We start from the raw sequence: 25,073 nt of genomic DNA, 5'->3' as shown, positions 1-25,073 counted from the left end.
GACACCCCAAGCCTTCGGGGGTCTTTCATGTGGGGGCTCGTCCGGGATAGAGACCCCCCACCCAGGGACCACCGACCCATTTTCGGGAGGTAAGCTGGCCAGCGTCTATGTGTTGTCTATGTGTTGTCTGTGTACTGTTTAAGTCAATCTGTGTGTGCGCTTGCGAATCTGGTGAGTTCCGCCGTTCTCGTCTGTATCAGGCGGATCCGTGGAGGAGCTGACGAGCTCGTACTCCCGACCGCGGTCCCCAGGAGACGTCTTGGGGGCTTCAGGGAGCCTGAAATATTGGCTCGTCAGGGAGCCTGAAATATTGGCTCGTCAGGGTGGCCTGAAAAAGTGGCCCGTCAGGGAGCCTGAAATATTGGCTCGTCAGGGTGGCCTGAAAAAGTGGCCCATCAGGGAGCCTGAAATATTGGCTCGTCAGGGTGGCCTGAAAAAGTGGCCCGTCAGGGAATCCGGTCTAATCAGACACGTGGTTCATCAGGGGAGACGAGAGATCCGGACTCTCAATAAAGTCTCCATCAGGTTTTGCTTTCAGTTTGTTAGCAAAAACGCGCAGCGAAGCTAAATGTTCTAAGTGTTGTCAGTATTGTTTTTGTGTTTGTTAAAATCTAAGCATGGGACAGACTGTCACAACCCCCCTTAGCCTTACTTTACAGCACTGGAAGGACAGCCTGAGCCTAGATTGTCAGGTTTTAGGAACTTGCTTGTTTGTCAATTATGAAATTGCCACTGACCACCTGTGAGTGGCCCCAGTTAGATTTCAGCCTTGGGCCTTGGCTCAGGGGGTCTGAGCGTGGGGGAGAACCTGCCAGTCTGAGGGGACGGCCGCTAGGGATTTTTCTTTTCCCTTGCCCCAGATGACTGGGAATTCTCCTCCGCCTTGGAAGGCCCCTGGGTCAACGTCTGCAGGAGAAAAAAAAAAAAAAAAAAAAAAATCCTCCGGAGGTAAATAGGGGGTTTGAGTCCCCTGGTAAGTGAATGGTGGTGAGAAGTTGCCCCATTCACTGAGACTCCATTTTGTCTCTGTGGCCACTTGGTTGTATTGTTAACTTTAGTGTGTGTGTTTTATGTTTTCTGGGGTAGGGAAGTTCTGGGTGAGTGTGGCAGGCTCAATCAGCAGACTCTGGATTCAGCTTGCTGAGTGAGAACAGCACAGAGTTCCAGTAGGGATAAACTGGGGCTCATTAGTCCCCAACTCAGCCTTCAGTTCTTGTCTAGTTCTGTTTTAGAATTGGTACCAGTTTTAAATGTGGATCCTTGGTTTTTGTGTTTATCTGTGTTTTTGTTATTTATTTAAACATCTCTGGGGGAATAAAAGTTCCAGCTGGGTGGGTCACAGACCTGCTACGCCCACCCTCCCTGTGAGGCATGGACTGGGCTAGTTTGGTTCCCTTCAAGCCTCAGGCTGCATTTTTCTCCTTGTGCAGGCTGCTAGCAGGGAGGGTGTAAAAGGCTGTGTGCCTGGTTTGGACTTTTTCAACTAGTCCTGACAATGTAAAAATCTGGACAGTTTAGTTTTAGGTGACCCCCTCCCCCAGCCCTCCTCCTACAGAAGGGATTCTAAAGACTAATTAGTGAATTGCCTTGCTAGATAAGCAAGCTCTGGGAAAATAAAGCCCAACAAAGGTACCTAGTTAAAAAGAAATACTGTCTTAAATTTTTGTTTAAAAACTTTAAGTACGTACGACTGATTTTGATTTTGGCGCGCTTTAAGATCTGTGTGAGTGCTTTGTGTGTGTCTGTGAACATGTTCAAAGATAAAAATTGTCAGCATGCTGTAAAAATTGGGTGAGTTTAAATTTAAAATTCAAAAGGTTATGAGGTTTGGACATTACCAAAGATTTTAAAAAATCTTCACATTGTTTTAAATGGCTTTGTAAAGATTCTTTAACTTGCAAATTAGAAAACCTGGTATTTTAAAAGACTAATGTTTTAAAATGCATAAGACTGTTTATTCTGTAATCAAGTTATCTGGCTTAACAAAAATGCATTGGCTGTTTGGGATCTAATTCCCTTGGCTAAAATTTGGAGATAAATATTAAAAATTTAAATGTAAAGGTTAGTTTAACACTGCCAAAGATGTTACCTGTTTTGTCTGTCTAAAACTGTATTTCATTCGAGAACCAAGAGAAGAGACGGGGAAAAACTTAGAAGCCAACAGAAGACCTATCTTTAGGGGTAAGGGGTGAACAAGCAGAAGTGCAGTTCAGCTGGCCATGCATGGTGGGACAGGCCCTGGGAAGAGTCCACGCAGGGTGAAAGAGGGTAAGCTGGCACAAACGCAGTTCATCTAACCCTAAAGAGTCAGATTGGGTGTGCCCATTCCATAGAAGGGGCCGAACGGCCCATCTTTGTTCTCTCTTTTCTCTGCAGTCAGACACTGAAAACATGATGGTTAAAATAAGTGATGTGATGACCTGATTAGTATTGCTAAAACTTCCCCTTGGATGTGTTAACATTAAAATTAGAAAGGCCTTAAAAAGAGGGCCAAAAGGTTATTTGTATAATGTGGCTTACTTTCAATTATGTTCTACAATTAGGATGTTTTTAAAAGTTATAGAGGTGTTAAGTCTAGCCTCGTGGTATAATGATGGTGACTGTAATTTTTGGCATTAAGGAAAAATTGTCATTTGAGTTTAAAAATCTTAATGTGTGTCTGCTTTAAAACAAGCAACCAAGAGGCAATGAGTGACACTTGGCCTCAAGATTTCAAGGGATCTAAAACGCAAATGAAAACTAAAGTATAAAATATTAAAGGTGATTAATAAGAGGCTTTTAAAAAAAATTAATTAAAAAATGGATTTTTGGATATAAAGTTTAAATGTAAAATTGTTCTTGACATTGGCCTCAATGTGCACAAAGGAAAAATTAAGATTATCAAAAGAATTGCTATTCTAGTTTGCTCTTATAGGTTTTTTTAAGTTTCCAGCAAGCCCAGAGCAAAGCACAGAGGATTCTTACAAGTTTGTCAGATGTAACTTTGACTCTTAATAAGTTTCAGGTAAGAGCATGCTTAAAAGCTACTTCTATGTTGACCACCTTGTTGCTTTTAATTGGAGTAAAGTGGCCTTTCATAAGACGCATTGATCTGCAAACTGGTTCGAAGCCAGCCTGGGCAGACAAAGGTCCCTGTGAGACTGTCACCTCTCTTCAGCCAGCAGAGTACTAGCCCTGGACTAAAGAGTCAGGGGACAGTACTCAAGCGCCAAGCTCAAGACTCATAGTGGCAGAGTACTAGCCCTGGACTGAAGAGTTAGGGGACAGCATTCAAGCCCTGAGTCTGGGACTCAAAGTGGCAGAGTGCTAGCCTTGAGCTGTAGAGCTGAGGGACAGTGCTCAGGCCCTGAGTTCGAGTCCAGCAACCAGCTAAAGGGAAATGCCAATGAGGCATTTATCCCAATGTGGAGAAGATACTCCTGGGACAAAAGCAATGGAGAAGCATCCAGAGGCAGTAAGCCACTGCTTGGATGGCAGAAATGTCAGATCCTAGTGTCATTTGTGCGTGGCCTTTCAAAACTGGTCAGAGCCGGGAGGTCATAGGAAGATAGTTTGGAAGCATGCCTAATGTTCATGACTACCTTGTAAGAGACAGGAACTTGCCAATCCTCTATGATAGTAAAAAGCTAATGTTATAAAATGTGGGGGATAGTTTAAATCTCAACCCCTTTATGTGCCAAAAAGCTTTAATTGATTGGCTGACACTAGTTACATGAAGTTCATTTGCTCAGGAAAAAGTTTGCAAACCTGAGTGTGTTTCTATTGATATCTGTCTAAAGGCCTGCAAAGGTAACTTAGGCATCTTAGGCATTGTTGAGATCACATTCCTAAGCCATCTAGGAAGATGCTTTTGCAAACCAGAGTGCTAAACAAGCTACACTGCTGTAGCCGGAGAAAAGGTCTGTGCAGTTGTCAAATGTTAAATATTGTTCTTAATGACATCTAACCCTGATGGCTTCTTTGTAAAATAGGCTAAGGTTATAGGTTCCTGGCTAGGTAAGATCAACGCCCCTGAAGTCAGCTTGAAGAAGTTACAGAAGATGGATCTTCGCCCTTCTACCCCCATTTTAAGATCAAGGGTCCAGAGTCAGTTTTGGAAAAATGAGGCAAAATAGATAAAATAATTCTTTTAAAGGCATAAAAAATAGGGCTAACAGTTGTTGATATGCAAGGTGTGGAGACTGCATCTGTCAGAGATGGTTACAAGACTAAGCCTTCTGAGCCTTCTGTGTCTATTTACAAAAATATCTGGTTAGTAAAAATGTTGTGATTTTGGTAAATTGTCCTGGGCTATTGTTTAAAGATCTTAAAAACCAGCAGGATCAAAGCCTGCCAAGCCTATGCAATGTATCCTTAACCAGTCTGTGTAGGAATTTACAGCCCAGCATGAGGTGTGACAGTCCCTTGGAGCCACTGAGAGATCCTGCTGCTGCTGCTGCTGCATACCCTAATGGTTAAAGTTCAACGACTGCCTGACAGCCACCTGGAGAAACTCCTGCCTAAAGATTCCATCACCTCAGTCTGCTTCCTGGTTGACTGCTGCTAAATCTACGATCTTGTCGGACATTCTTTTGGGTGATATCCAAAAACCCTCTCTTCCCACAGTGAATATTGGGGACAAGGATATCATTGGCTTACTTGTCTTAGGCACTTCAGTGCATAGTGACTGGAAATCCACTCTATGGTCACAGCCTAGTTTGGCTCTGGTATGGTAATAACCTGAGTGTGTTATCAATGGAGGTAATACTCTTAGCCTTAAAATCTAGCAAGCTTCTACATCACAGTGGTGCCTTAAGGCTGTTCTAAGATAAAGGTTCCGCAAGCAAAAGGAAAATTGTGCAGTTTTAAACTACAGCTACAAAGATGCTCAGGGATTGTAAAGAAAGAGGGTGGTAAAGAAAGCCTTGGAAAAGGGATTGTAAAGAAGGTAGTAAAGAAAGCCTTGGGAAAGGAATTGGGGAAAAAATTGATATCCACTTTGGATAAGAAAGGATTTGAAAAGTAAGAATTGTCTTTAAAGAAGACAAACCTCAGAAAGTTTAAGTATGTAGCAAATGGTATGAGTATGTCTTAAAATTGGAGCTTACAAGTACAGCTGGTACAAAGGATCATGGAACAAGTCCCCATGGTTCGCTACCCTGTTATCCTCCCTAATGGGACCACTAATACTATTAATGCTAATTCTTACCTTAGGTCCCTGCATTATAAATCGCCTGATACAATTTGTAAAAGACCGACTATCGGTCGTACAGGCCCTAGTACTAACCCAACAATATCATCAGCTTAAATTAACGGAGGAAACGTCGGGTGAATGAAGGATTTCATTCAGGCAAAAGGAAATGGGGGAATGAAAGACCCCAGCCCGTGCTTGCCCACTAGGTACCCCAAGAAAGTTGCTGCCCCTTACCCTGCATACCTAAGGGGGTGGTGGGGCAGGATAAGTGCAGGCCGCTAACCAGGAAACGAAACCTCGAGCCTCTGAGTCACCGCCTGCAGACCCTAGCCTGACCCTAGTACATGCCTTAAAGCCAGACATTCCTAGAAAATAGCCGACCCACCTGTCCCTTCCTGTAAAACCTAACCCTAATGGCAGGGTAGGGCAGGATGTAATAAATCACTTGTCAAAATTAGGGAACAAACAGTTTCGGTGCATAACGACCCGCACAGACTTGTCCGGGCAAGTACCGACACGTCAGCTTTCCCCCCAACCCCACCTACCCCATCTGGCTAGCTTAACCTGACCAATCCTCACCCTGAGCGTAATTTGAAATTAACCAATCATCCCCCTGTAACCACGCATCTCGCTTCTGTAACCTCGCTTCTGCTGTCCATAAAAAGAGGGTGCTTTCAAGCACTCGGCGCGCAAGTCTCCCGATAGACTTTGTCGCCCCGGGTACCCGTGTAACCGGTTCTCAGACACTTGACTCGAACCTTGTGGATCTCGTGGTTAAGTGCACCTGGGAGCCGAGGCATGCCCGAATAAACCTCTTGCTGATTGCATCCGCACAAGTGGTCTCGTTGTTCCTTGGGGAAGGGTCTCTTCAGACTGAAGGACACCCCAAGCCTTCGGGGGTCTTTCATTGCAACTAAGGGAAACCATGGGACCTATGTTTCTTTGGGCCTGGCTTACTTCACTTAATATAATTTTTTCCAAACCTTTCCATTTCCTAACAAATGGGGAAATGTCATTCTTTCTGATGGAGGCATAGAATTCCATTGTGTATATATACCACATTTTCTTGATCCATTCATCTACTGAGGGGACCATTCATTTTTGTCTCCTTCCCTTCCTTCTTTTTCAAGCAAATGTACCCTTCATTATTTCTTTTAAAGGAAACAGTGTCTTGTTGCAGAAGTTTACATTAATGTGGTGCTCAATATATCAAGCACTTCCATGTACAGCTTCATTTCTCTCTGACAGCATTCTTTTTTCAGCACCTAATGATGGTTCTGCTCAAGAATCTGGAAGCTGTCTCTCTAGAAACAATTTGAACATTAGCTGGAAGAGCTGAAGACAGAAGGACCATTGCTTCGAAAGAAGAAAGAGAATCTAAACAGTTAAATACAGAGGCTCCATAGGCATCCCATTGAGTGCAGTAACTGTACAATTAAAAAAGTGTAGCTGTTTATGTGTTCTAAATAGAAGTGTTATAAAACAATACTTACAGTTAAAAAAAGTAAAAAATAAAAAGATGTAGCTGAGGGTGTTTTTTGAGTATGGTTGGACTTGCAAATGGAACCAGTGATTTAGGGAAAGGACTTGCTTTATCTTCAAATAATTTATTCACCACAAGGGAGGGAGGATTTCTGACTGTTGCATAAGATTTGGGGCCAATTCTGGGATCAGATTTGGTGGCAGGAAGTTTTGTTTTAGTAAGGGTATTTGGTGTTTGCAAATCCAGGAGAGTAACGCTATCTTTATCATTCCTAAAGGAAACATGTGAAAGATGAATTCTTCAATTAAGATGGCCTCTTTACTTTGGAGAATCTTCTTCACTTTTGTCTCCTTGTAAGATGATTAATGACGATTTTATTTTAAACTGTGGGAAACAATTGAAACCATTAAATGTTTATGTTGAAAGCAAATACATTAATAAAGGCAGCAAGGCTTTCTGTAGGCCACATGGCCTGCCCCCAGCCCATAAATGCTCCTTCTGACTTTCCAACACAACTGCCAAACTCTGCCTCCACACATTCTTTTCCAAACGTCTTTTTCATTCCAAATGGAACTTGGTACTTTCATTATAGTCTTGTTAAAATTGCAAGATGTCCAAAGGGATTTGCAGGAGAGAGGAACGGTGGAAGAGGAAGTAAGTATATAAAAGCATTTCTAGTCAGTATTTCTTCAGGGAGACATACAAAAGAAAAATAGGGACACTGCTATACAAAGAAGATCCTTTAATTTGATATTGCTTTAATGGTTCACATTTGGGCAAATGTATTTACTTTCTTTTTTATTTAGCACCTGGGTAGCACTACTGGGACAGATAACTTTTTTAAATATGCGGAACAAATAAGTCAATGTACCTATAAGATAAATGTTGACTGTGGTCTCCCTGCAAGTGTAGGCAGCACTTTATTTTTTATATAGGCAGTGCTTTTGATAGCGATTCTAGGTTAGTTGTAGCCAATTTTGTATGCAGATTTCTGCTAAATACAATTTTTTTTTTGGTCAGTCATGGAGCCTGAACTCTGGCCTGGGCTCTGTCCTTGAGTTCTTCAGCTCAAGGCTAGCGCTCTACCACTTTAGCCATGGCACCACTTTTGGCTTTTTCTGCTTATGTGGTGCTGAGGAATCGAACCCAGGGCTCTTGCATGCAAGGCAAGCACTCTGTTACTGAGCCCAGCCCCCTAAATATGATATTTAAAGGAAGAATTTGGTAACTCTTCTATATTCTTATACATATAGTTACAAGGCATTATGGATGTCTGATAACTCTTTCTGTGCACTCATATGTAGACACAAGAATGTAGTAAAACCTTCTCATAAATTACAAACCCATTCAGCAGCATGATCCATCTCCTCATTGAGGAGATTATAACCAAGGAGATGATGATAGACCCCAAATGCCAGGATCCACAAGGACTCAAAGTTCCATGAGAAATTTGTGAATTTTTCTAAAATGATTTTTGTTTCATTTTTAGATCTTGAATTTGCCTGAGTTGATTGATGACTCCAAATATAAAACCAACCATCTTCGGGTACAAAATAGAAAAGAACTTATAAAAATACTATCTGCACGGTAAGCTTAGATCTAGTACTTATGAATTTCAGAATATGGGCTAAGCATTTATCTGGTGTTCTGTAGGGTCTCTTTTGTGTTGTTTAGATAAGTTTATTATTTTTTCCATTTCATTGGTTAATGGAAAAGCAATTTAAAGCTGATTTTGCTTTTGTTGTCGCACAAAAAATTTGAATGTGTTTTTTTTGTGGCACTGGAGTTTGAACTCACAGCTTTGCACTTGCTAGGCAGGAACTTACTCCTTGACCTATGTTTTCAGCTTTTTGGATTCTACTTAATATTAAGATAGGGTTTTGTGTTTTGCCTGTGTTTGACTGGACTACAAATCCCTCTTTTTGCTTCCTGTATAGCTGGGATGACAGATGTATAACACCACACCCTGCTATTGGTTGAGATGGAGGTCTCTTGAACTTTTTGTCTGGGTTGGCCTCAAACTGCCTCTTAATCTCTGTCTTCAGAGTAGATGGAATTATAAGCTTGAGCCACATGCCTGGGGTCATACTTAGCCTTTTGAAAAGGCTCATGTGTTTCTACGTAATATAGTTGAAGTTGTTAGAAAAAATAAAATTCTGCAAATGTTACTTAATTTCTGTTCCCTTTATATTTTGGGATCTCGACATGAAATTCGAAGTCCATATTCATTTACCTACTTTTTCTTTGTTGAATGTCAATACATTTTTCTCCACTGTCTGTATCTTCTCCTTGTGCCAATTGCTCTTTAGTTCAATGGGAGCTCTGTGCATGGGACTGACACACACAGAATTTGGGAATGGGAATTGGATGCCCCTTTCCTGGTCATTTGTTAAATATAATGGATTCTACTGCAAAACCCCAGAGCCCTCAACGATTAACCTTTCTGTGCATGAGAATTGGCCATTTATTTCTGTTTTTGCCTTTTTCCTCTCAAGCATTTTTAATTCATTTAATTCATTGATAGGACTTTTTTTCCTTTCACACCATGGTTACCAAGTTTTAATAATAGCCACTTGTGCGAACCATTATCAAAAGCTCTTTGATAGTTTAAATAAATCATGCACATGCTGTGAGAAGAGCTGAGCCCAAGAAAAATATAAAACCCCAGCAGATACAAAGATCATCTTCTATCATTTACTTGCCAGAACTTTGATGGTTTCAAGAGCCAGGAAGTTAAGCCCTTGGTTGTGTGTGTCCTTAAACATTTTCCTTGCTAAATTTTGTTAGAGGACTCTACTTTGTAAAAATTTTAGGCAAGATCAGTAACAGGTTAATTTTAATTTTTTCCCTTTGGGGTGAATGAAATAATTTGTCACCTTTCTATTTTTAAATAGAAGTAGGATTTTCAGCCTTCTTGGACCCATAAACTTATTATATTTACATTTGGATTGTCAGGGTGGGTAAAGAAAATCCAATATTGAGGAAATAGGTTATTTGCAATTATGTAAAATTATGTTGGGTATGCTATAATTTGGGGTGGGGGAAGATTCAAGGAGTGTCATAAATGGCGTGAGATTGGTTGAATCCAATGTAAATATGTGGAGATGCATCAATTATGTATAACTAATATAATGATAAGCTAATAATTTAAAAAAGGAAGTTTGAAGTATTACATTAATAGCTAGATCTCCTTTTTTTCCACCTGGAGAGGAACTCAGAAATTTCTGGCATAACTTACTCATTTATTTTATAGATTCTATTGAAAATGTACTATGTACCAGGGACTGAGCACTAGGAATATAGCATAAAAGAAAAAACACAGGATGGCCAGCCACTGATGGCTCACACCTGTAATCCTAGCTACTGAGGGAACTGAGATCTGAGGATCAAAGTTGGAAGCCAGCTTGGGCAGGAAAGTCTGTGAGACTCCTATCTCCAATTAACCATCTAAAACCAGAAGTGGATCTATGGCTCAAAGTAGTCTATCCTTGAGCAAAAAGCTCAGGGACAGTACTCAGGCCCTGAATTCAAGCCCCGTGACTGACAAAAAACTTAAAAACTAAAAAACTAAAAACAAAAGCCACAGGGTAACTATATAGAAGGCATAAAGAAACTCAATGAAAGCAGTTGATCAATATGGGTGGGGGCAGTAGGGGAAGAGAAAGCAATAGGGAGGATTATTCTGAGCAAAATATAATATATGCACATCTGAAACATCAAAGTGACCTCTGTGGTGTCATTAGTATACACTAAAAAATGAGTAACAGTGAAGTAAAACAGGCTGTGGTGGAGGAAGGATCATTGACACTAAAGGAGAGCTAACAAAGAGGGTGAATTAAGATGAATATGGTCCAGGTAGTTTATTTGAATGTATGACGATAGAACAACAAAACCTATTGAAATTGTTTAAAGGAGGAGAGTGGGTAGGAGGAGAGCAATAGAGGGGATGAGATTGATGGAGATTTATTTACATGTGTGGAGAGGTCACAATGAGATCCTCCTTGTACAACCACTGTATGCCAATATAGAAATAAGAAGGTAGATCTTGTTAGAGTCCTTGAATTCTCCCTGAAGATGGTTAAAATATGGAGATTAATCCATTTTTTTTAAAAGGGTAAATAATGTAGGGTAACCCAGGGCCTGATAAAACAAAAGGGGCGAGGAGGCAGAGGGCAAGCCTGGCCTCCCCTCAATTCTCACTCTCTTTCCTTATTCAAGATAGACTCACTTGTTCCCTAATATATCCCATTACTGCAATCAGAACCACACAGAGCTTCAAGGTCACCAGGTGACCCTCACTGAGCCTAGCTTAGGCCCTTTGGACTTTTAGCTCTCTAAATTGCGAGTTTAATAAACTTCCTTCTTAAAAAACAAAACATAAACCTTAAGCAAACACTTGCCTTCCATGCATAAGGCCTTGAGACCAATCCTCAGGACTACCAAATATCACCATCACTACCACCATCACCAAAACCACAAAAAGGCCTGCCTTCTAGACTTCATTAGGATACTCCTTGCAGACTTTCTAGCAAGCCATGTTCTTGTTGTTTTGAACCCTTCTAAAACATCTGTTTTGCTGAACCCACGGTTAATTTTCCATACTTTTTATATAGCCTTGGAAATGATCACTTTTTAAAAAAGCATTGTACCAACAAACTGTGTCTGTTAATCATTTGTTGTCCTGAATTTTGAGCATGTTGATATACATGTTACAATTTCTTCTATTTGGTTTTACAAATTATTTCTATGGTGAAAGCTAACTTTTAGTAATAGTGGCTGCCTATATTACCATGTGAAGATCCTATGTTTTTGCCTGTTGTCTATTGTTAGACATGATATCATAAGTACATTTCTTTACTGTTCACATAAACGTTCCTTAACCTATATTTTTACATTTGAAAAACCACTAAAATATGTAAAATTGTCAAGGAATTTGTAAGGATAATCAGCCATACACATAACTTTAAAAATAAACTCTAAAGAATGATACTCATTGCATTATTAAGAAACAGAACAAAACAAAACTTTTTACTTACCCTTAATTTGACACCCAACATTGAAAATTGAAGGGTATATGGATTTTCGTTTTTAGAACTCTGGATTTCTAAATTGATAAAGGAATTTCTTCCTACGTTTCAAACGTGGCAACTCTTTTCTTGGCATTTTTAAAATACACACTGTAAACATTCAGATAATTTTGTTTACAATCAGGTGTTCCCTTTGTGTGCAAGTGCCAATCAGTGTCATTTGTTTTCTTAGTTTTGTTAAGCATGGTTAGAGACCTCACTCCAGGGCCTGGGCCTCATTCAGGATGGCCACTGTCTGTTTTGGCCATCAGCTCTGTTTCCCCCAACCAGCCCTCACAGTTCCTCTCAGGTACGGCTCTTCCCAATCATGCCTGCAAGCAAACGTACAGTATTTTTAAAATTGTTTAAAAAAATGTAATGTAGAAGACTTTCCCTCAAGCTTGCCATTTTACCCCACGTGTTACAGAAAGTGTTTACCCAGCTGCTAACACTGAAAGCAAGCTAGGTAGTGCTGAAGCATATTTAAAAAAAAACCTCAAGCTAAAACAAGGAGGAAGAGAAATAGTGGGGATGCATCCAGGGCCTGATAGAACAAAGCCTCTTTTTAAAAAAATAAGATTTTTATTGTGAAAATACCGTACAGAGGGGTTACAATCACATGAGCAAGGTAATGAGCGCATTTCTTATCAATCATTGTTACCTCCTCCTTTGTTTTTCCCCTACCATCCCTTCCCTCCCATCTCCACAACTACATCCCCCACCTCTGCCCTGCCTAAATTGTAAAGTTCATTTTTCGACATAGCGTCTTGTACATTTCATTGCAATGGGGCAACCTGAATCCCTATTTAAACAATTTTTTTCACTTCTGCTCCCCAAATTTTACCAACATCAAATACAGTGAAAACAGGGTTATACTGTGGGGGAGGGACATACAAAGCAACAAAAAAGTCACGTGGTACCCTATAAATACATTAGAAACAATAGGAAGAAAGAAAAAAAACCACTTGTGTCCTTATCTTGGGGTTCATTTCGCTTAACATCATCTTATCTGACCTTTCTGCTTGTCTCAGACATATACTAGTAATTGCAAATAAGGGGAACCATGTTTCTTTGGGCCTAACTTCACTTAATATAATTTTTTCCAAGTCTTTCCATTTCCTAACAAATGGGCCAATGTCATTCTTTCTGATGGAGGCGTAGAATTCCATTGTGTATATATACCACATTTTCTTTTTTTTTTTTGTACTGAGCTTTTATTTTATTTTACTTTATTTTTTATTGTGAAAATACTGTACAGAGGGGTTACAATTACATGGGTACCTTTCTTATCAAGCATTGTTGCCTCCTCCTTTGTTTCCCCTTCCCATCCCCCACATTTTCTTGATCCATTCATCTACTGAGGGGCATCTGGGTTGGTTCCATATCTTAGCTATGGTAAATAATGCTGCAATAAACATAATTGGGCTGGTAGCTTTAGTATTGTCTTGTTTGTGATCATTTGGGTAAATGCCCACAAGTGGGATTGCTGGGTCATAGGGGAGCTCTATGTGGAGTCTTTTGAGGAACCTCCACACTACTTTCCAAAGTGGTTGAACAAGTTTACATTCCCAACAGCAATGCAGTAGGGTTCCCTTTTGGCCACATCCCCCCAGCATCTGTTGTTATTAAAGTTCTTGATTATAGCCATTCTAACTGGGGTGAAGTAGAATCTCAATGTTGTTTTGATTTGCATTTCTCTTATGGCTAGAGAGGTTGAGCATTTCTTCATGTGTCTATTGGCCATTCTTATTTCCTCTTCAGAGAAGTTTCTCTTTAAGTCTTTAGCTCCCTTATTTATTGGGTAGTTGTTTTTTTGAGGATTTGTTGTTGGAGGATTCAATTTTTTAAGTTCTAAGTATGTTTTAGATATGAGGCCCTTGTCCGTTATATGTTTAGTGAAGATCTTCTCCCAATCCGTGGGCTTTCTATTGATCTTGCTAGCTATGTCCTTTGCCATGTAGAATCTCTGCAGCTTCATGCCATCCCATTTGTCCAACCTTTTCTTGATTTGTTGTGTTTTTGGGTCTCTATTAAGAAAATGTTGGCCTGTGCCAATGAGACCTATTGTTTCTCCTCTTCCTTCCTGTAATGTTTTCAGGGTGTCTGCTTTGACTCCGAGGGCTTTGATCCATTTGGAGTTGATTCTGGTGCAGGGTGATATATAAGTATATAGCTTTAGTTTTCTACAAGTGATTAACCAATTTTGCCAGCACAATTTACTGAAGAGAAAGCCTATTTTTTTTTTTTTTTAAATGTTAGAGAGAAGCTAAGTATGAAGCCTGTGGTACTGGCACACCACAGCAGCAGTTTTGCAGTTTAGGCTCCAGGAGACAGTTTGAGGTCCTGATATGTATGGAATCTAGGAAGAAAAGAGTGAGTGTAAGGTCCTGATATGTATGGAATCTAGGAAGAAAAGAGTAAGTGTAATGGATTAGTGGTTAGGGAGAAATCAGAGAAATGTGCAGAATGAGGATGAAGGAAAAGGGAAGTGATGGATTAATTAGAAATACAATTGATTTAATTTCCTCTGTTTTCTTTTCTCTGTTAACATTTATTGGCCCCTTACTGTTGTACACTGGGCCAGCTAATCCAAGATAAAAGAAGCAGCATGAATTCTTGAAGCCAGTTTAGGGTTTAATCAGGAAAACAAATCCATAAAGCAGTGAGTCCAGTGGTGGGTGGGAAATGCTGGGGTTAACTTACACATGGCGTACTGTGGAACTATTTTTGAGTAACTTGGGGAATACTTCCTGGAGGCAGTGCCATATGTGAGAGAAATATTGATGCAAAGAAGGAAACATTTACCTGAGGGTAATTTTATAGCAAGAAAAATAAAACGGTGCCTGGTAATGAGGCTTAGTGGTAGAGTGCTTGCCTAGCATGCATGAAGCCCCAGGTCTGATTCCTCAGTACCACATACTGAGAAAAAAGCTGGAAGTGGCACTGTGGCTCAAGTGGTAGAGGGCTAGTCTTGAACAAAAGAAGCTTAGGGACAGTGCCCAGGTCCTGAGTTCAAGACCCAAGACTGGCAATAAATAAATAAACCAAACAGCAACAACCACAAACAAATACCCCTCCCCCAATTATGAAACTTCTTCTTTTTTTGGGGGGGGGTCTGGTTGTGGGGCCTGAACTCTGGGCCTGGGCACTGTCCCTCAACTCTTCAGCTCATGGCTAGAGCTCTATCACTTGAGCCACAGCGCCACTTCTGGCTTTTTTCTTTTTGCTTATGTGGTGCTGAGGAATCGAACCCAGGGCCTCATGCATGCAAGGCAAGCGCTGTACCACTGAGCCACCTTCCCAGCCCCTTATGAAACGTCTTAAAGATAATAATTAAAAATCAAGACTTTGGGCAGGAGAAGCAGTTCGGAAAAATATTCATGATGTATTTTAAACTTTGGGCAAGTATATATCAATAGAGCCTTAGTCAAACAATTTCTAAAACCGTGTTTAGACCAAGTCCTCATAAATAAGAATAACAACATTTGATACACTTGTCTTTTAAACGAAAGTGGCAATTCCTTTAGTAAAATAAATAATACTTTTTGTTTTTGACTTATGTGATTTTTTTCCCATTAATTTAGTTTCAGATACCTAATCAAATATTATTTTCAGAGTTTACTGTAGTAAAATATTGAGACATTAAATACTCTATTTGGAGGATTTCTAAAGTTGTTAAAATATATGTTGAGTTGAAAACCAATTAAATTAATTTAAGACTCTCTTCTAAACTGAGCATTTTCAAAATTTGACATCAACTTTTCTGTTTATTTTGGCTTGATTTTTGTGGTAGTCCTGAGCTTGAACTCAGGGCCTGAGCACTGTACCTTTGCTTTTTTTTTTTTTTTTTTGCTAAAGATTGGCGTTTTACACTTAGCCACAGTTTTACTTTTAGCTTCTTGCTGGTTAAATTGAGATAAGAGTCTCATAGACTTTCCTGCCAGGCTGGTTCTGAACTATGATCCTTAGATCTTAGCCTTAGGTTTACAGGAGTGAGCTACCAGCACCCAGTTCAAATTATAGACTTGGAGAGTTAAACCCTGCAAAGTTCTTGTTGATTGATGGAAGGACTGTAATTTGAAAGCTACCTAATTTAGTGTTTATTTAAAGCAAATCCAAACTAAACTAAAAATCCTCTGACATTAGGCAAACTTGAAAATTCTACTTTCTGGGTTTGGTCTTCTTGGGCCCTTAAAGATGAAGTATAGCCTGGCTCATGCTGGTAATCCTAGCTACTCAATCCAGGCCCTTATCTCCAGTTTATCGACAAAAGGCTAGAAGTGTTAGAACTCCAGCCTTTCGCAAAAATGTCAAGTGAGAGCAAGAGGCCCTGAGTTCAAGTCCCATTACCCATACAAAATAAAGAAGATAGTTTACAGCATTTACTTTAGCACATGTAACTGTACCTCCCATCTCATTAGAACCACTTGCTCATCTTTATAATATGGCCCAATTTTTCCATCCTCCTTGCCTTCTGAAATACTCATTGGTCTACTCCAGGATGAGGAACCCTGGATGTATCCCTCCCCCCCCCCCCCATCCTTTGAAACAGGCAGTTTTAGAAGTGTCCTTGCCTTCCCTGTCTGTGGCAAGCAGTCCCTCCTACACTGCGTATCGAGACATCTTTGGCACTCAGCTCTCATTTCCTTCTCTTCCTTTTTGACAAGACAGTGAATCTCTTAAGGCAGAGACAACATCATTTTGATTTTCATTTCGAGCGCCTGTTACTGGCACTCAATAAATGTTCTTTCATTTAGGGAATGCATGAATCAGTGATGAGCAAAGCTATCTGATCATAGCAGAAGTAGACATAGTAGAAGGAAGGTCCTGAATGTCAGGACCTACAGATCCAAAAGAGGCCAGTGGGAGTCACTAATGATGAATTTGCATCCACCAGGTGTTAGGATCAAAGCATAGTGGGAAACTTAGTCATCCACTGATTCACTCTGTGGTCTTGAGCAAGTGATCCAATCTCCTGGAGCCTCAGGCTGTCAAATATTATCAGAATCTCATAACAACACTCATGTCACAGTTAGGTTTAAACAAATGGGGAGAGGCACAAAGCAGCAAAAGCATGGGGATTCCCAGACTTACTGGAGAATGTCAGTTCTTGAGATTCATAATCAGAGGCCTCCTTTTTTTTAAAAAAAACTATTTTTATTAGCATACATTAATAGTACAGGTGGATTTCATTGTGATAATTCCACAGATTCATACAGTGTACTTTGAATGAGTTCATCCCTTCTTTTTTATTCCCTAACCCTCTCTCTTCCCTGCTTCCCTATTTATTAATCACTTTCTCTCTGTCTGTCTCTTTTATTTTACCATTCAATGTCTGTATCCCTTTTAAATTTCTAAACCTTGTGCCTTTGAGAGATTTTTCTTTTTTGCCCTACTGTAACTATTGGGAAAATTAATTTGGATCATTTTTATTTGATCAGTCCTATTTAGCCATCCATCAGAAATCTTGATTGGGATCTTGATCTAACTATGTAGTATTACTATTCTGATTTTAGTTAATTCTAACTGTCTTGTGGTAGATAGATAAGTGATTTTGGGTTAACTCTTTAAAAATTCAGAAGTAGCTCACAGGGTTTAGGAATACATTTAACTTTGTACTGTTTTTCTAAAAAGGCCATGAATAGTGCCCATTTTTCCCAACCCAAAGGGTATTTTTAAATAGCCAAAATTCTATTCTCTTTCAAGAGACACTTCTTCCTAAGTGTGGGCGATGGATTTGTGATCACTTCATTAGTTTGTCCTTGAATTTGTGCTGTACTTTAAAGAATGAAACATTTGTATGTCCTTTAAATGCTGTGTTAAGAGGCTCCATGGAGAGCTTCAACTGGTCTTTGAATTCCTAAATAAAGTCCATCCATGAGTTCTTCTGTTTTTCAACTTTGCTTAGAAACAGGGTCTCACTGAGGTTGGTCTTGAACACAATCTTCCTGCCTCAGTCTCCCCAGGGAGGGAGATTATAGACATGCGCATCTGTGCTCAGCTTAAATTGTTCAAAGTTTTTCTTTTCAAATTGTTTTTATAAGGGTAATATACAGAGGGATTACAATTACATTGTTTAAAGTTTTAAAGGATATCTTTGGCCTTCCATAAAGATGTTGGTTTTACTTTTTCTGCTGAATGACATTTTTTATTTCCTTATTTTTTTTCAGTAGAAAATAGAATGACCTCATAATTAATTGGTAACAGTCCTTCTCTTACCTTCTCTTTGCTAGTTTCCTAAATTTCCATTTCATTCTGCCCTTCTGCCCCATCTTCCTGCCCCTTTTCTGCCTTTCACAATTTGGGCTTGAAAATTAAACCATTAATGGGTACGTGATATCAATATCCAATTAATAACAAATGAATTTCACTTTCCTAGTTGTTTTTCATTTCCTTGCATGAAGGCCTCTCTGAATATCTGGTTTTCTTGGAGAATAGGGTGGATTTTTGTCATTGATACATTGGTGTGATACAGTTTAGAAAGCTTAGAAAGTACCTCTACTCCTGGATAATAGTCCTTCCTTACACACAGTTCTAGGTTCTGCTTTCTGTCTGGCTGTCTATTTCTATCATCTATCTTTCTTCTTCATCATTTATCTAGTTTTTATGTGTACTTACCATCTACTTATTATATCTGCTTTTCATTAACTATGTATCTAACTATCCATTATCTAGTCTAGTGTATCTACTACCTATTTTTCCTTCCTTCCTCCCTCCCTCCCTTCCTCCCTCCCTCCCTCCCTCCCTCCTTCCTTCCTTCCTTCCTTCCTTCCTTCCTTCCTTCCTTCCTTCCTTCCTTCCTTCCTTCCTTCTCTCCTCCTCCTCCTCCTTCCTCCTCCTCTTCTTCTCCTCCTCCTCCTCCTTCTCCTCCTTCTTCTCCTTCTCCTCCTCCTTCTTCTCTACCTCCTCCTCCACCTCCACCTCCTCCTTCTCCTTCTCCTTCATCTGCTTCTATAATCTAGCTAATTCTCTCTCTCTCTAATCTACTGTCTGTCTGCCTGCCTGCCTGCCTGCCTGCCTGCCTGTCTGTCTACCTGTCTGTCTGTCTGTCTGTCTCTCTGGGTAAGAGTTTGCCTATTCTTCAGTTTCAAACAGTAGCAGGATATGAAATCTGATTCCTTAGTGTGAATAAGTTTCCCATACCTTTTCCTCAGCTGGATTTTATTTAGAGACTGGAGAGAAATAAAGATACTGGCTTCTGAGGTGAATAAAAAGGAATGGGCTGAATGCTGAGAACAATAGTAGTAAGGAGTCCTGAGTTTTCCTCCTCTTCACATTCTTGCCCAGGCTGGTAGGAAAGGGAGGCCTCTTAACGCCGATGAATTCCAACCCTCCCTAAACCTGGCGGCCATCAACTATCCTCTGTCCTTATGTTTTTAATATACATAGAGAAACTTACTGTTCTCTCCCTCTAAAACATTTTTTTGGTCTAGTATTCCAAATAATCACATTTTAAAATCTTTTCTGCCAGCCTTATATTTCTGACTTCTATTAGCATCTCATGAGGTTGCATTTCATGTGATTTATATATATATATACATATATATATATATCTATATATATATTCTTAACCTACATATTTAATTTATTGTAACCTTCTCCCAACTCCTTATGATGCTCTGACTCCTATCATTGTAGGTTTATCTGGCATCCACTTCAGTAGGGTTAATTTGGATAAATGGATAAGATGTTTGGTGAAGGTCACATTTGTTTTCTTGCTCATTTCTTGGCAGCTTTGCCATTATCAGCTAATAGATGGTCCCTCATAAAATGCCTATATTTTATGTGCTATATTTTCTAAATGTTGGTTATTTGGAGACAGATTTAAGTGGCTATGTTTTGTTACTGGAAAAATCAGCCTGGAGGGTAAAAGAAAGAAACAATGGCTCTGGAAAGCATCCCTTCAGCTTACTTCAGAATGCAAAGGGAACCAAAGGAGAGCCTCGTGACCCGGGCTCTTTCCACTCAGTTAAGAGGATTCTTTGTGGCTGAGAATCAAATGATGTCTTTAAGTGAGTCAGGGTAGAATGGAATGTCATCCTACTCTCCCCAATCCCTCCCTCCATTTTTTCCCAAAGAAGGCTATAAACCATTCTGCATTACCTTTTAGTAAAAAGAATTAGGTGATTTGAAGTGTGTGTGTGTGTGTGTGTGTGTGTGTGTGTGTGTGTGTGTGTGTGTGTGTGTGTGTGTGTGTGTGTGTGTGTAAGGAGGGGAAGGTGGTGGTGGGAGGCAGGCCAGTAAACCCCATTTCCCCAGATAAAACATTTAATACTCTCAGTTCTCCATTGGAACTTGATATATAGTTTTTAGATTTATAGAATGTTCAAGTCCTAAACACTTTAAGAGCTGAATAGAACTTTGGATATCATCAATTTAACTCTTTCCTTAGTGAAAGAACTTAAATCTAATAGTACCATAGGCCAGAGATGCCCTGAAAAGTGGTGGGAGGCTCCACAAGCCTTCTCTAAGTCTTTCATTTCAGAATTCTCTGGCTGACCTTGTTTTGCTCTTAACTTTTTTGAGTTGGATGAAGTATCTGGGGGTTGACTCCATCTCCTTTCTCTCTGATTTGTTCCTCAGCCTCTCTGACTCATTCCCTTTCTGTTTAGATTCTTGCCTACTTACGGGTAGGATTAAGAGGCGATCTGCAAGTACTCTATTCCTGCCTTGATTCCATTCTTATCTCTTCTTAGCTTTGGTTTCTAGTACTTCCTTGGTCTTTGATCTTGAATCAACTGATGTTTCTAGAAAAAATTGACTCCACTTCTCGTCCACTCCTGACAGCTGACATTCCTCCTGAGTCTTGATTTTTACCAGCTGTGCAGTGTTCTGGACCATCCTGTAGTGACCAGCTGCTCCTGGCTACTGTCACCTAGACTGTCCACAGTGGGTTTGGCAAATTCCTCACTGCTTCTGTGAGAAAGTAGATTGTGTCTACCTTAGTTCTAGTTACTTGTGTTTTCCTCAATTATCTCATAGTTCATCAGTGAGGCTCAAATTGGGATCTCTTGCTTATCACTGCCTGTGGCATAACATGCACGGAATAACTGTTTAAACCTTTTTTCTCCTCTCATGAATTTTATGTTTAGATTAATCTTTGTTTCTTTCTCCTTTTTTGTGCTTGTCCTGCAGCTTGAACTGAGGCCCTGAGCACTGTTCCTGAGCTATTTTGCTCAAGACTAGCACTCTGCCACTCAAGCCATACCTTCCCTTTAGCTTTTTGGTGGTTAACTGGAGATTAAAGTCTCATGGACTTTACTGCTTGGACTGGCTTCAAACTGTGATTCTCAGATCTCAGCCTACTAAGTAGCTAGGATTACAGATTTGAGCCCTTGGTGCCCGGCCCTGTTTACATTCATTTGACTAGAAAAAAAAGTGAACATTTTTCTTTCTCTCCTTCCCACGTTCTCTTTCCCTCTCTTTCTTTCTCTCATATACTGTCATATATACAACTTTTAATCTTCCAACTTGAAATTTACATTTTTCTTTTCTAAATGACCTTCATTCTTTCCTTCCTTCCTTCCTTTCTTTTCTTTTTCTTTTTTGGTAGGTTTTGGGGCTTGCACTCTTGTCCTAGGTGTTGTCCCTCAGCAATTCAGCTCAAGGCTAGTACTCTGCCACTGAGCTACTTCCAGTTTTCTGAGTGGTTTATTGGAGATAAGAGTCTCACGACCTTTCCTGCCTAGGCTGGCTTTGAACTGCGATCCTTAGATCTCAGCCTCCTGAGTAGCTAGGATTACAGGCATGAGCCACCAGTGCCTGGTTCCTTCCTTCCTTCCTCGTTCCTTTCTCTCTCTCTCTCTTTCTTTCTTTCCTATGTGAATTGTTTTCCTTTTCTCATTTGTTAACATTGGAAAAAGAAAAATTCAGACATTGGAATGTCTGAGTTTATTTAAGTCTTAGTACTCAGTTCAATTTAATGAACAGAAACCAAAAAAAGCCAACAACAAAAAAAAGGAAATAAAAATTCTGGCCTGTGTATTGTGGGCTCTGGGACTGGCTCTTTCTGGTGGTAATTGATGTGTATCTACCATGTTTTTGAAAATGAGAGTAATAGGTGCTTCTAAATTACTTTTAAACATGTCAGCATATAGGAATACATTCTAAATTACAGCAGTTTATAACTGTTAGAAAACCAGAGTAACATTGTCAGAGACATACTTGTGTTTAATAATTTTATCATGCCATTATCTTAATTAGAAGAGGATTGAGAAAATAAAGTTCATCTTTGAGTGTAAATCAAGTAGAGTTTGTTCCCTTACATGATTCCATTTGTTAAGACAAAGTAATATAATAGTAAGTAAATATAATAGTAAAAATAATTCTTAAAAATGTGCAACTAATAGAGTTTAACATGTGCCCAATACAAAGTCAATGTGAAGAAAACAGTCCTTTCCTATATAATCCAAAATTGCAATGAAGAGGAGATTCCATTTATGGTTAACAGCAACAGCTGCAAATTCAAAATACCTAAGGCGAATGAAAGAAAAATATGTACTTTTTGTGTGACCAAAAAAATCTCCTGCAGCTGTATGACTTTTTTGGGTAGGGAGACTAAGAGGAACTTACTGAGGTTTGAACTCAGGACTTTGCACTTCAGATGCAGGTGTTCTACCACTTAAGCCACTCCTCCAGCCTGTATGCTGTTTGAGATAGGGTCTCACATTTTGCCTGGGAGGCCCTGGCTCAAGATCATCCTATCTATGCTTCTTTTCATAGGGAAGATGAAGATGACAGGTGTGTGCCACCATGTCCAGCTTTTTCTGCTGAGTTGAGTGTCTTATGTACTCTTTTGCCTCAGTTAGCCTGGAGCTACAATATTCTAGTCTTCTCATATAGCTGTGCCAGCAGACATACATCATTATACCCACCCTTGGTTGAGATGGGGTCGTATGAAATTTTTGCTTGGGCTAGCCTTGAACAGCAGTACTGTTCTCTGCCTCCAGAGTAGCTAGGGTTCCAAGTGTGGTCCATTGTTGCCCAGACTACCTGAGGGTTCTGAGCATCCAAAGCAATATTTGCGTTAAAATAACCCTTTTTGTAATACCGGGGTTTGAACTTGAGCTTCAAGCTTGCAAGAATGGCTAGGTTGGCACTTTACCAGTTGGGAAAAGCCTCCAGCTCAGCCATTTGCTTGTTATTTTAGAGATAATGTTCCAGACTTTTCTGCTCCTGTTAGCCTCTAATACAAATCCTCCATATCTCACTCTTAAGAATAGCTAGGATTACAGGTGTGAGTCAGGAACACATGGCTGAAATAACCCTTTGAAATAAAATTATACCAACAATAGCAACAAAAGCAAGAAGAAAAGCCTAAACTGAAAAAAAAACTATCTATACTCTGGTCTAGCTATCAAGCGTAGCAACAATTATATTCTAACTCTGTGGTCAATATGAGTCAAAATAGCATGGAACACAGGTTAAAATAAAAGTAAGAAATAAATACTGTTAGGAAATGTCTTCTAATGTTCATTCATAATTTTTCATATCATGTGGTATTAATATCAAAGGTATCTGTGACTAGTTTCTTTTTTTATTGTGAAAATACTGTACAGAGGAGTTACAATTACACGGGCAAGATAATGAGTACATTTCTTATCAAGCATTGTAGACTCCTCCTTTGTTTCCCCTTCCCATCCCTTCCCATCCTCCCCTGCCCCCCCAATCCTCCCCAGCCCCTCCCCCCCACCAAAGTTGTAATGTTCATTTTCGACATAACAACGACTTGTACATCTCATTGTTGCAATGGGTCCACATGTATCCCTATTTAAACGATTTGTTTTTCCCCTTCCCCTCCACAAATTATACCGACACCAAATACAGTGAAAGCAGGAGTTATACTGTGGGGGAGGGACATACAAAGCAACAAAGAAATAATATTATAAATATGTTAGAAACAATTGCATGAAAGAAAAAAAAAACATTTGAATACATATCTTAGGGTTCATTTCCCTAACATCACCTTATCTGACCTTTTCTGCTTGACTCAGACATATACTAGATACTGCAAATAAGGGAAAGCATGGGACCTATGTTTCTTTGGGCCTGACTTACTTCACTTAATATAATTTTTTCCAAGACTTTCCATTTCCTAACAAATGGGGAAATGTCATTCTTTCTGATGGAGGCATAGAATTCCATTGTGTATATATACCACATTTTCTTGATCCATTCATCTACTGAGGGGCATTTGGGTTGGTTCCATATCTTAGCTATAGTAAATAATGCTGCAATAAACATAGTCTTGCTGGTAGCTTTAGTGTGGTCTTGTTTGTAAACATTTGGGTAAATGTCCAAAAGTGTGATTGCTGGGTAATAGGGGAGCTCTATGTGGAGTCTTTTGAGGAAGCTCCATACCGCTTTCCAAAGTGGTTGAACAAGTTTACACTCCCACCAACAATGAAGTAAGGTTCCCTTCTGTCTACATCCCCTCCAGCATCTGTTGTTATTATTAAAGTTCTTGATTATAGCCATTCTAACTGGGGTGAGGTGGTATCTCAATGTTGTTTTGATTTGCATTTCTTTTATGACTAGGGAGGTTGAGCATTTCTTCATGTGTCTGTTGACCATCCTTCTTTCTTCTTCAGAGAAGTTTCTCTTTAAGTCATTTGCCACTTATTTATTGGGCAGTTGTTTCTTTGAAGATTTGTTATTGGGGATTTAATTTTTTGAGTTCCAAGTATGTTTTAGATATGAGACCCTTGTCCGTGTATGTCTAGTGAAGATCTTCTCCCAATCCGTGGGCTTTCTATTGATCTTGCTAGCTATGTCCTTTGTCATGCAGAAGGTCTGATGCAATCCCATTTGTCCAACCTTTCTTTGATTTGTTGTGTTTCCGGGTCTCTATTAAGAAAATTTCGGCCTGTGCCTACGAGACCTAGGGTTTCTCCTATTCCATCCTGTAATGTTTTCAGAGTGTCTGCTTTGACTCCGAGGTCTATGATCCATTTGGAGTTAATTCTGGTGCAGGGTGATATATAAGGATCTAGCTTTAGTTTTCTACAAGTAGTACTAATTTTGCCAGCACCATTTACTAAAGAGGCTGTCTTTCTTCCATTCTATTTTTTTTTAGCTCTCTCTGTGACTAGTTTCTAACTTTTATGTTACTCTGAATAAATGGCTAAAATTTTATAAAAAATTCCTATGCAAGTACTTGTCATCAATTGTAGTTTTCTCCCTGAGGGATTCATTGAAAAGTTTGTTTCTTTCCCTTTCTTTGACTTTGTATGTGGCAGGGAGTATTAGCTTGTGAAGAGGCCAGAAGACAACATTGTCTCTTATTTGTCTGGGACAAAACTTTTCCTTTTCAGAGGGAGAAAGCATATGATACAACACAGTCAAACAATGA

General features: G+C 39.6%; 1 protein-coding gene across 2 annotated transcripts in view; it reads left to right on the top strand.

Annotated features, from left to right (window-relative positions):
* Positions 1-25,073, top strand: part of Sugct (succinyl-CoA:glutarate-CoA transferase) — a 604,197-nt gene that overhangs the window by 229,590 nt on the left and 349,534 nt on the right. For both annotated transcript variants that reach the window (XM_042695071.1, XM_042695070.1), the window contains one exon: positions 8,146-8,243. In XM_042695071.1, coding sequence (XP_042551005.1) covers positions 8,146-8,243 — 98 coding nt within the window. The remainder of the gene's footprint in view (positions 1-8,145; positions 8,244-25,073) is intronic.

Source organism: Dipodomys spectabilis, unplaced genomic scaffold, assembly GCF_019054845.1.
Source record: "Dipodomys spectabilis isolate Male_0828 unplaced genomic scaffold, ASM1905484v1 ptg000178l, whole genome shotgun sequence".
NCBI lineage: Eukaryota > Metazoa > Chordata > Mammalia > Rodentia > Heteromyidae > Dipodomys > Dipodomys spectabilis.
Note: the sequence above shows the minus strand (reverse complement) of the source record. Positions and strands in the feature narration are given on the sequence as shown.